Consider the following 12,764-nt stretch of genomic DNA (forward strand, 5'->3'; position numbering starts at 1 on the left):
AGTGCAAGTCCACCACATGTGGTAGTATGAGCCAGGTATCTGGTGACATTTCCAACACTTTTCTGATTTATTCTTGAACATTCTTGCAATTCTGGTCGGGGGTAGATGCCACCTGTAAAACATCTTATACAAGTTTTCTCTATATGCAGTAGACATTGTCATTTTGTAATTTTGAGACCACAATTTCTGCCAATTCTCTAAATCAATCCCATACTTAAAAATTTTTCCCCAAGCAATCATAGTTTCTTTAACTTGTACTTCATGCAATTTAAACTCCAATAAATATCCATATAATTTTTTAATTACTTTTTCATCAGTACCTGTTAGAATTTTGTCTAGCTCAGTCATTTTATTATAGAGACCTTTAGTTTTTCTATCTTCATTATATCTAGATTGTATCTGTACATATGAATACCAGTTCATTTCCATCCCTTCTTGCTTCAACTCTTGACTAGATTTGAGCTCACCCTCTGTATTCAATAATTCTGTATATCTAACTGTTTGTTCCTTTTTATGTATTATCGGATACGAAAATGCTTCAATTGTTGATGTCCAGACTGGAATTTTTAAATAATGTAATTTTTTAATCTTTTCCCAATTTAGCAGCAACGCCTCCCTTATATAATGTCTTCTAAAATAACCATGTGGTTTAGTTCCCTTATACCATAAGAAAGCATGCCATCCCAACAGCAAATCGTGACCTTCTACGTTCAATAATCTAGAGTTTTTTAATGATATCCACTCCTTAATCCACATCAGGTTTGCTGCCTGATAGTATAGCTCCCAATCGGGTAACCCAAAACCTCCTCTTGATCTAACATCTTGTAATAATTTAAGTTTTATTCTAGCTTTTTTCCCTTGCCAAATAAATTTCAAAACTATTTTATTTAAATCTAGAAAAAAATCCTTACCCAGTCTGATTGGGATTGTCTGAAACAGATATAGAATTCTAGGTAAAATGTTCATTTTAATTGTGGAAATTCTTCCCATCATTGATAAATGCAAGTTTTCCCATTTCTCCAAATCGATTGCTATTTGTCATTTTAATCTGATATAATTATCCTCTTTAAGAGTGCTACATCTAGGTGATAAATGTATCCCCAAATATTTAATCTTACTTGTGTTTTGAATCTGCAACATTTCTGACAACTGATCCTTTTGTGTAGCTGGGATATTCTTTGTCATGATCTTTGTTTTATCTTTGTTTATTTTCAAGCCTGCTACTTCTCCATATTCCTCTATTCTTTCTAACAATTTGAGTGCGGTTTCTAATGGATCTTCAAGAATAAAAACTAAGTCGTCTGCGAACGCTTGCAATTTATACTCTTCTCTCTTAATTTTCATTCCTCTTATTTCTTCTTCTTCTCTGATCTTTCTATTTAAGACCTCTAGTGTTAGAACAAAGAGTAGCGGTGATAGTGGGCAGCCTTGTCTTGTACCTCTCTTTATTTCAATCGGTTCTGTTAGTTCTCCATTTACCATTATCTTTGCTGCTTGTTTCTGGTATATCGTTCGTATAGTTTGAGTGAATTTCTTGCCAAAGTTCATCTGCTCCAGTTGCAAAAACATAAACTGCCAATTCACATTATCAAAGGCCTTCTGCGCATCGAGGAACATCAGTGCCAGTTGTTTTTCTGGGTGGGCCTCATAGTATTCCAAGGTATTCAAAATTATTCTCATATTGTCTTTGATTTGTCTTTTAGGTAAAAAGCCATTTTGATCTGAATGGATGAAGCCATTTAAGTATTTTTTAAGTCTCTCAGCTAGTATAAATGCAAATAGCTTGTAGTCTGAATTTAATAAAGAAATTGGTCTATAATTCTTGATTTGTGTTAAATCAGTCTCTTCCTTGGGTAGTAATGTGATATACGCTTCTGACCATGACTTCGGTATTTGGTTCTCAGTCATCACTTCATTCATGACTTGTAGGAGTGGGAGGGTCACTATTTCTTCAAATGTTCTGTAGAATTCCACGGGTAGGCCATCTGGTCCTGGGGCTTTCCCATTATTTTGTTTTTTAAGTGCCTCTGTTAGCTCCATCATTGTTATTTTACTTTCTAACATTGTTCTAGTTTCATCTGGTACCTGGGGGAGATTGGCATCTTGTAGATACTTTTTGACTCGTCCCTCCTCCACCTTCTCTTGTTCATAGAGTTTAACGTAGTAGTCATGTATAATATAATTTTTTTCGGTATTTCCATACTGAATTTCTCCTTGTTTATCTCTTAGTTGAAGTATTTTCTTTGTTTCTCTCTCTTTTTTCATCTTATATGCCAACCACCTGCCTGGTTTGTTCGCATTTTCAAAATAATTCTGTTTGGCACCTCTAATTTTTTGTGCCAGTTCTTCCTTTTCTAATAGATCCATTTTGTGTTTAATTATGTCCATTTTTATTTTAACATCTTTTTTTGTGGTGCTCTCTGTAGATCTCTTTCAAGTATTTTATAGTCATTGTCTAGAGCTTTATGCATTTGTCTTTTCTTTGAGTTTCTCTTCCTTGTGTAATCTATTGTCAAACCTCTGATAACAGCCTTCATTGTATCCCAGAGATTCTGCAACGACGTATCTTCTTTCCTATTTTCTTTAAGGAAAAGGACTAGCTCTTTTTCCATTTTTTGTACAAACTCTTTTTCTTTCAATATAGTGTTATTTAGTGTCCATCTAGATCTTGCCCTTTGGCCTTTCCATTTGGTTAAAATTGGATTGTGGTCCGCCCAGGTACTTGCTTCAATCTCAATTTCTTTTATGTTGGAGCTCAACTCCGCTGAGGCCCATATCATATCTATTCTAGAGAATGAAGAATGTCTATTTGAGTAGAAGGTATATTGTTCTTTTTTAGCATTTCTTTCTCTCCATATATCTTTTAGATTTAGTTCATCTGTCATCCTAAAAAAAGATTTCGGCAGAAGCTTCCTATTTAATTTTTTTGTTTTATGTGTTTTATAGTCCATATTTTGATTCACAATGCCATTAAAGTCTCCCATCATACAAATATCAGCATAGTCTAGTTCCAAAACTTTTTTATGTAGTTTTTTGTAAAATTCATCTTGTTTTTCATTGGGGGCGTAGATTCCAATTAGGAGTGTCTTTTTGGTATCCATAATTTCCACCATCAAAATTCTTCCCTCTTCCTCTGCGTAGACTACTTTTGTTGGGATGTTGCCTTTAATATAAAAGACCACTCCTCTTTTCTTGCAATTTGCCAGTGATGAAAACATTTTCCCAAGCTTTGGTTGAGTTAGTAAATGTTCATATTTCTTTTGAATATGTACTTCTTGCAGACAGATTATGTCAAGTTGTAATTTCTCTAATTTATGGAATACTTTCTTCCTTTTAGTTGCCGAATTAAGTCCATTAATGTTAATTGTAATCATTTTTCTTTCTTCCATGTTTATACTTTATATACAGGATTTATCGCTCTAGTAGATCTAGGTTCTCGTTTTTCTTTGCGGCTCCCATTCCCTGTCTCCCCTTCTTTCTCACTTCCACCTACTGCTCCTTCTATTTTTTCGGTCGCGGTTGCAGGTGGTTCCAGTATTTGTATCACTGCATCGTCTTTCCCAGCTTTCTCCGCCGTTTCTCTAAAGTATTCTTCGTAGAAAGCTTCTGCCTTCTCAGTTGTATCTATCCTGTGTCTTTGTCCTTGCCAAGTACATAGTAAACCTTCCGGTATGAGCCATCTGTAGTTAACACCTTTTTTTATCAATACTTTAGTCAGAAATTGATATTCTCTTCTCCTCTCTCTCACCTCTCTTGGAATTTGTTTGAGTACTACAATCTCCTTACCTTTATATTCTAATTTTCTATCTCTCATTTTCTGTAAGATTTGTGATTTAATTGTTTTCTTAGTAAATCTTACATGCACTTCCCTTGGAAGAGCATTTCTCATTGCATATCTTGTGTATACTCTAAAAGTCACATCAATTGTTTCTTTTATTTGGTCCTGGGACATCCCCAGAACATCTATCAAAATATTTGAAATTATCTGAACTAAGTCCTCTCCTTTTTCTTCTTCTATGTTTTGAAATCTTAAGAAAAATTCAGACCTGTCCATCTCCCATCTTAATATTCCACTGCTCTCTCTTTCTACATCACTTAGTCTGATCTCTAGCTTTTCAGTTTTCTTCTCTCCTTCTTGAATCTTATTTTCAATTTTTTGAATCCTATTTTCGTATTTCAGCATCCAGTTGTGTATACTTTCTACTTTTCCTTCCATATTATCAACTTTTTGCACTATGCTTTGGTTTTGTTGTTCCATTGCCTCCATTTTTTTTACAAGGGTATCGTTTCCTGCTTGCATTTTCTGCATCATTTGTATAAGTGTTTCAAAGTTGGCTTCCTTCTCTTTTTCCTGATGGGACATCGTCTGTGTTGTCCTCTGGCCTCCCGCAGGTGAGGGAGCAGGGGTTGATGTAAAGCCAGAGGCAGCCGCTTTTCTACTCATAGCCAATTAGTATTAGAGGGTGGAGGGTTATAAGTATGGTGGATTAAGTACGTAAAGTACACAGAGGAGATGGGGGGAGATAAGAAAAGGGGGGAAAAGAGAAAGGGAAGGAAAAGGGAGAAGGGAGAGAAAAGGAAGGAAAGAAAAAGGAACTTTTTTTTGTTTCAAAGATGAAAGGAATGCAGTAAGAGTACAATAGAAAATATATATATAAATAAGAGAATATGAAATAGTAAAAAAGAAAAAGAAGACACCCCCCCCCTCCAAAAAGGGAAGAAGAGGTGCTTCAGCTACAAGTGAGAAAAGAAAAAAGCAGAAAAAATGTAAATAGTCAAGAGGTGATCCAAAGGTTAAAAAGAATAATCAAAACAGAAAAGAAAAAAAATGTAAAAGATCAAAAGGTCGATGGTGATGATCAAAAAAGAAAAACTCAATGTCGATGTCTCCACAGCAGATAATATGAAAATGGTGTTGGGAGATGAAAGGATGCCAACAAGCTAAAACAAATGATTTTTTCCGGACTCTTCCCCCCCCCCCCCCCTAAGATAAGAGTCTCTCCAAGGTCATTCTCAGCTTTGCTGTTTTATCTAACAGGTTCCCAGCTGCGTAAATACATAAATCAAATGCATTACAGCGGGGATTTTAATAACAAAGTTCAAGTCCACAAGATGGCAGTGTTGGCTTGTAATTTGTAGTTTACAGCTTGTTTTAGTCCGTTCCGTGGCGTTTGTTAATTACTAATTGTTTAAAAAAAAAAACATCAAAAGGGCTAAAAGGCAACGAAGAAAAAAAAAAAAAAAACCAGATCTTCAAAGCATTTTAAGTTTAAAATTTAGTGTCCCATTAGATTCGAAGTTAAAGGTATCGACAACAAAAAGAAGGAACGCAAAAAGCCGATTTAAATTACAGGAAAGTCCAGCCCGGCTTCCAAGAATTGAAAAAAAAGGAACAGAAAAATAAACTTCCAAATGGCAAACATTTATCGCCGCCGCTTTTCTCACTTATCAGCCTTATTTTAAACTAAGTTTCCAAATTTAGAGTGTTCTCTTTTCAACAAGAAAAAAGGATTTAAAACTCACATCAAACGACATGTTCATATCCAGCTCTCTCTCTGGGCTTTTGCAGTTGTAGTCAGCATCGAGCTGATCCGGAAGTCACTGGATTAGGGAGGCTTTCCTTAGGTTCCCAGAGATTTTGCGACCATCTCTGGGACCACTGGAGTTCCCCCCACGTCACTGTCTCTACGGGACAGCTTAGATTCAAACGAATCATCCAAAAAGACCCCGGTATAGATGGTCATTCAGGAACTGCCTGAAAGTCCGTCTTCTCACTGCTAAGCCCCGCCTTCTTCCCAAATAGAATAGAATTTTTTACTGGCCAAGTGTGATTGGTGTCAGGTGCTCCTTCGTTTAATAATCAAGAAAGAAACCACTCAACTCCATGCTTAGAATTAAGTGTACTTTTACTAATTACAAACGACGAGTAGCAAAGCAAAGCTGAGTCTGAGTAAAAAGGCGCGGAAGCAATAGATATCATGTATAATTCAATCCCCTCCCCTTGGCACCCCATTTCATAGTCCAATAATAATTCACCCAACCGTCAGGTGGGAGATGTCTTCAAAAAGCATCATCAGGGTGGAATGCTGGACAGTTGGCCTTGGCAGGAAACTCCCTTCTTCCACATGCGCAGATAGATGGTCAGGACAGCTCCTAATAACAATCCTCCAGTACATAACGATTCCCCTCCCAAATACCATGCCCCCCCCTCTCCGTTTCAATGGCAGCCGAAAAGCAGCAGCGAAGCAGAGGCTGACAATTGGACACACAAGGAATTTGTCTTTGGTGCAGATGCTCTCAGTGTACATAAAAAGACAAGATACATTCTTCAAGAATCATAAGGTACAACGCTTAATGACAGCCAAGCCTGCTGTAGTAATCTGAGATCCGAGTCTAGCCGAAGGTATTCATGGAATGCGTTCCTCCCTTTTCCTCAGCATGGCAACTTGATAACAGTTGAAAATGCCTTATGAGTTGACAGCCGCACAATCCTCCCATAAGCCAGGCATCTGTGCAGCACATCCAGATCGCTTGTCTTCCCTCCCGCCTCTGCAATCTGTGTTGTGGCAAGGGGCTGGCAGGCCACGCCCATCCCCTTGGCATATTTTCAGGGTAGGGCTTATATTAGGCCCACCCCGAAAGGGCTAGGGCTTGTTTTTGGGCTGGGTCTTTTTTGGGGGGAAACAGAGTAATCACCATTGATCCTGGTTATCTCCTTTGGACTTGCCAAGGTCAGTTGATGGCATGTTTGCATCCGCTGTGTTTGGAAGCCATTTCTTCTTCCAGGAGGGTTTTCCAACTTGGCGGTAGAGTCTACAGCTTTCTGCTGCTCCTTTTGAAGAAGGAGCACTGAAGCTCTGAAGTTCTACCAAAGGCTGAGGGGAAGCTGAGGGATCTCGAACCAGGTACGTCCTCTCTGACTTCTTGATTCTGTCTTGCAGAAAAACGTGGCAGAAATGCATACAGAACAGCATCAGGTGAGCAACCCCCAAAGGTAATTTTTGGTACTGTTTTTTGTGGGGGATGAGTGCACAATCCAGATTAGCCCAAATGAAGCTGCGGAAGATTCATAGCTTCCCTGAGATGAGAAATAAGGGCTCCTGCTGAGTATAAGTTTATATGTACAGTATTCATGTAGTCCTTGACTTATGGCCACAATTGAGGCTCACATTTCTGTCGCTAAGTGAGACATTTGTTAAGTGAGCATTGTCCCATTTTCACCTTTCTTGACACAGGTGTTTAAGTGAATCACTGCAGGGGTTGAATTAGCGACATGGTTGTTAATTGAATCTGGCCTCCCCATGAACTTTGCTTGTCAGAAGGTTACAAAAGGGGGATCACGTGACCTGGGACCAGTGGTGGGTTTCAAATTTTTTTGGTACCTCTTCTGTAGGTGTGGCCTGCTTTATGGGAGTGGCTTGCCGGCCATGTGACTGGGTGGGCATGGCCAACTTGTAAAATGTGGTGAAACTGACTTAATAACGCTCTTGCTTAGCAACCAAAATGTTGGCTCAGGAACTCTGGCATTTGAAGCACGCAAGTCTTAAAGCTATCAAGTTACAAGACCCTTGCACCCCTTACCCTTTAAGAAAAAACCCCTAGGGGTGTTCAAACTTGACAACTTTAAGACTTGTGGACTTCAACTCCCAGAATTCCTCCTCTCGCTCTTCATCTTGATGATGTGCAGACAGGCGGGGGGAGGGAGCTGGAACCAGTTCTAAACGGCGCTGTAGATTTGTGGAACCTCTTCTATAGAAGAGGTTAGAACTGGCAGGAACCCTCCCCTGCCTGGGACATTGTAACCGTCGTAACTATGAGTCAGTTGCCAAGCGTCTGAATTTTGATCACATGGCCCTACGGATGCTGCAATGGTTGTAAGGGTGGAAAACAGACATAAGTCACTTTTTTCCAGTGCCGTTGTAACTTTGAGCAGTCATAAAATGAACCGTTGTAATTCAAGGACTGCCTGTATATATATTTATTGATTTATTAATTAAAATTTCTAAACTGTCTCATGGTTAATTCAAACACATTTTAAAAAAATTGAAACATATACATGCTGCGTCAAAGTCAGGCCCCATTGCTCAACCACAATGTGGTTGACTGTTTTCCCCTGAGGCTGAAGAGGCAACGCTCTAAAGATAGAACAGGGACACTGAATGAAACTAATTGTCAACTGTGCATAATAATCCCCCTGAAACCTTCCCTAAGGGCTTCTTCAGGGAAAGGGGAAAGAAGGGGCCCTGGGGCAGGATGACTCAAAATGAGAGCCCTGGTGCATGTTAATAGGAATAGGAGTAGGAGTAAGAATAGGAATAGAGTAGAATAGAACAGAACAGACACAATGGAATATAACACATATAAGAAGAGAAGAGAATAGAAGAGAAGAGATGCAATGGAATATAACATATATAAGAATAGAATAGAATAGAATAGAAGAGAAGAGAAGAGAAGAGAAGAGAAGAGACACTGGAATACAACATACCGTATATACGCAAGTATAAGCCGAGTTTTTCAGCCCACTTTTTGGGCTGAAAAAAGCCGCCTCGGCTTATACTCGAGTCAGTGAAAAATTTGCCTGAAATGGAGGAGAAAATGGGGCGGGGCCATGCCGCTGGGTGACACTCGTGAATGGCCCGGTGCCCCTGTGAGTTTCCCCTCCCTCTGTGTCAGTTTGCCGCGCAGCGCACACCGCACCATCCCCCCTCCTCACGTTCTAATGTAATGCAGGGCTGTCTTACGATTCCCCTTCCTTCCCCTCCTGCCGCTCTGCAACGATGTCCCACCTCCTCCTTGTTATGGCAAGCAGCCACATAGCGATGTCCCACCTCCTCTGGTACAGTGATCCATTGATAGGAATCACTGGGCCGTGTGTCATAGGAGGCGGGACATCGCTCCCGCGGCTGCACGGGACATCATCATCACAGCGGGACATCAGCATCATGAGGTGAGTGAAGTATTTCATTGAATACACCGCTAGTTTACTGTTTTTCTTTGAAATAAATATTCAAAAACATTATTGGTATCTATTTTTATTTTTGAAATTTACTGGTAGCTGCTGCATTTCCCACCCTAGGCTTATACTCGAGTCAATAACTTTTCCAATTTTTTGTGGTAAAATTAGGTGCCTCAGCTTATATTCGGGTCGGCCTATACTCGAGTATATATGGTATATAAGAAGAGAAGAGAACAGACACAATGGAATATAACATATATAAGAATAGAATAGAATAGAATAGAACAGAATGGAATATAACATATATAAGAATTGAAGAGAAGAGAAGAGAACAGACACAATGGAATATAAAATAGAACAGAACAGAACAGAACAGACACCATGGAATATAAAATATATAAGAATAGAAAAAAATAGGCTGGAATAGAATAGAACAGAATAGAACAGAACAGAGCAAACACAATGGAATATAAAATATATAAGAATAGAATAGAATATCGAATATCAAATATTGAATATCAAATATAGAACAGAACAGAATATCGAATATTGAATATCAAATATAGAACAGAATAGGAGTTGGAAGGGACCTTGTAGGTCATCTAGTTCAACCCCCCTCTCACCCAAGCAAGAGACCCTACACCATTTCTGAGAGATGGCAGTCCAGTCTCTTCTTGAAAGCTTCCAGTGATGAAGCTCCCACAACTTCTGAAGGCAACTTCTATTCCATGGGTTGATTGTTCTGTCAGAAAAGTTCTCCTTATTTCCAGGTTGAATCTCTCCTTGTTCAGTTTCCATCCATTATTCCTTGTCTGGCCTTCAGGTGCTTTGGAGAATACCTTGACTCCCTTGTCTTTGTGGCAGTCCCTCAAATATTGGAAGACTGCTATCATGTCACCCTTGGTCCTACTCATCAGTAGACTAGACATTCCCAGTCCTTGCAACCGTTCTTCATGTGTTTTAGCCTCCAGTCCCCTAATCATCCTGATTGCTCTTCTATGCACTCTTTCTGAAGTCTCAACATCTTTTTTGTAGTGTGACGACCAAAACTGGATGCAGTACTCTAGGTGTGGTCTTACTAAGGCTTTATAGAGTGACGTTAGTACTTCATGTGATTCCCTGTATATGACATTTTGATAGGCAATGATAGTGGCCATCAGTTTTCTCTTCCCACTATATAAAATATAGTCTAGGACCGGACCAGGATTCTCCCTAATCAGTGTGGGTTGAAAAGAAAAAGGGGAATGGGGCGCTTAAAGGTTCAAAATACTGGAGCAAACACTTCAGAGGCAACAGTTCTCATGGGGAATTAGAACAGAGAGCCCTGGAGTTTTGCTGCCCACCCGGTCAGACCTCACTTTCCACACGTGCCGTGTGATCGGCTAATTTGCTACTGCCCGGCTCCCCGGTTAGATTTTTCCTGGGAGGGGGAAGCTCCTTGACCTCCATCTCTTTTTCTCCCTCCTCACTTCTCGGGGCTCCACCAATGGGGGAGCAAAGCCCAGCGCCAGGCTTTGGGCTAACACAGGGGTCTGCAAAGTTGGCTGTTTTAAGACTGGTGGACTTCAACTCTCAAGATTCTGGAAGATCCCTGGGCTAACATGATTGATGCCCTCGGAATCGAAAAGAGGTGAGAGAGCCCGGTCACATGACATCAACTTTGTGACCACATTGCTGAGTAATAAAAATTCCAGTCCCACGTTGTAATGAAGGAGTACCTATATTTGATAACTCATTGGGATTTTCAAAGTCATTGAGAATATTTTTGCTTTTAATCTAATTAAACTTCCTATCTGTCAGTTTAAAATAGTGACTTCCATAGTTAAATCATTTGGAGCAAACTAAAATCACTACTTTATAAACAAAAGGAAGGTGTTTTTTTCTCTTATTTGTTATGGTAGAGCCATTTTAACAAATTATTTATATTTGCAAGTGGTATGGAGTTTAGAAATTTTTTAGAATTAAAACCTTAGTACTTTAAAGTCATCCACGCAGTTCACTGGGTTGTAGAAGGAGTAAAATTTAAAAAAAGTGGCTAAAATATTTTTCATTTCCATTTTTTAGAGTTTTGGATAATGCAATTTCCTATTCTGTTTAGCTATTATTAGAAATGTACTTTTTCCAATAGCAAGCAATAATGTGCTCGGAATGGTTGGTAAAGAAAGACAGGGAAACTTTAGACTTTCAGTGAATAACAGTGTACATTACCATAAACACTATAAAAGTATTTTAATATTTTAATAATATTATAAGTGATACTGATATATAACACTTTAAATTAAACGTGTATCTTGAATAAATATAACTTTGACTTTCATATAACACTGATTTCGTTGTTGTCTTGGGTGACATCTGTGAAAAAAATTCAGGTGCTCAGGCATGAAAATGTGCCGCTTAAACACTATTCTTTTCCGCCCACACTGAAAAAAATTAGAGGGAACATTGGTGGGAAATGCCCAGACTTTTGCATTTCTTGTGTCTGTGATCCCTTTGATATATTGTCTGGCTAAAGAGGACGTTCCACTGTGCCCCGAATCTTGACTTTTTCATCTCTCTGTTACAGCCACTATCCAGAATTTTGAAATTCCTCCAATGGTAAGTAAAGACACTCAAGGCTGTAAGATCACGCATTTTTCATCAGCGGGGAAAAATAAAATTTCCTGCTCTGCGACAAATGTCGTTTCCTTCCCTTCCCTTCCCTTCCCTTTCCTTTCCTTCTCTTCCCTTCCCTTCCCCTTCCTTCCTTCCTTCCTTCCTTCCTCCCTCCCTCCCTCCCTCCCTCCCTCCCTCCCTCCCTCCCTCGAGCAGTAGTGGCACACTAGTTAGATTGCAGTACCGCAGACTACTTCTGCTGACTGTCAGATGCCTGCAGTTTGGCAGTTCGATTCTCACCAGGATCAAGGTTGACTCAGCCTTCCATCCTTCTGAGGTCGGTAAAATGAGGACCCAGATTGTTGGGGGCAAGAGACTGATGTCAGGGTTCCAAGTAACACCCCTAACGAAAGAAGACTCTGAGGCTTGAGGTTCCTCAAAATCTCATTGTTTTAATCTTTTTTCTTTCTTTCTTTCTTTCACAGAACTGAAGCGCATGCAGTTTAGAATGGTCTTCAATTAAAGCAGTCTATATGCTTAGGTGAAAGATTGACCAAATGACCCTAGCAGTTTACTACTCCGTTTGCTACAACTACTGTTTTGATTATTGAAGTTCACATACCGTATTTTTTGGAGTATAAGATGCAACTTCCCCCCACCCAAGAAGAGGATGAAAATCTGGGTGCATCTTATACACTGAATACAGCCTTTTTGCCCCCCCCGAAATACCGCCCCCTTCTGGACGTGCAGAAAGTTTGGGAGGCTGCAAAGTGCTCCTGGGGATTGGGGAGGGCAATAATGAGTGGAAAAGGAGCCATTTTTTGTTCATTTTTGCCCTCTCCCAGCCCCTAGGAGCACTCTACAAGCCTCCTAAAGGCTATGCATGCCCTTTTTGGGGGCAAAAAATGGACCCGTTCTCTGCTCAACTCCCCCCCCCCCCACCGGAGCAGTTTGCAGGCCCTGTTTTTCACAAAAAATGAGGCATGCAGGGGGTTTGGGAAGTCTGCAGAGTGCAAAAACTTTTTAAAAAATTTACGTCTTCAAAATCTTGGTGCGTCTTATACTCTGGTGTTATATTCTAAAAAATATGGCACTTTTCTCTCTCACCTTCCCACCTCGTGAGGTCCACTTGGCAGGTCAAAAGAGAGCAAAGGGGATCTCCACTGAGGACTTGCTGTGAATCACTGTGTAACTGCTGAAGAATCTGGTGTGTAGC

The 12,764-nt window shown here is 39.8% G+C and overlaps 1 protein-coding gene across 1 annotated transcript in view; it reads left to right on the forward strand.

Moving 5' to 3' along the window:
- The window catches only part of LOC116503406 (major histocompatibility complex class I-related gene protein-like), a 60,631-nt gene extending 48,278 nt beyond the window's left edge, over positions 1–12,353 (forward strand). Inside the window, exons 7-9 of the mRNA XM_032209807.1 lie at positions 6,942–6,977; positions 11,520–11,551; positions 12,034–12,353. Of these exons, the coding sequence (XP_032065698.1) occupies positions 6,942–6,977; positions 11,520–11,551; positions 12,034–12,039 (74 nt within the window). The 3' untranslated portion in view covers positions 12,040–12,353. The remainder of the gene's footprint in view (positions 1–6,941; positions 6,978–11,519; positions 11,552–12,033) is intronic.
- The last annotated feature ends 411 nt before the right edge of the window (positions 12,354–12,764 follow it).

Source organism: Thamnophis elegans, chromosome 2 (genome assembly GCF_009769535.1).
Source record: "Thamnophis elegans isolate rThaEle1 chromosome 2, rThaEle1.pri, whole genome shotgun sequence".
NCBI classification, from domain to species: domain Eukaryota; kingdom Metazoa; phylum Chordata; class Lepidosauria; order Squamata; family Colubridae; genus Thamnophis; species Thamnophis elegans.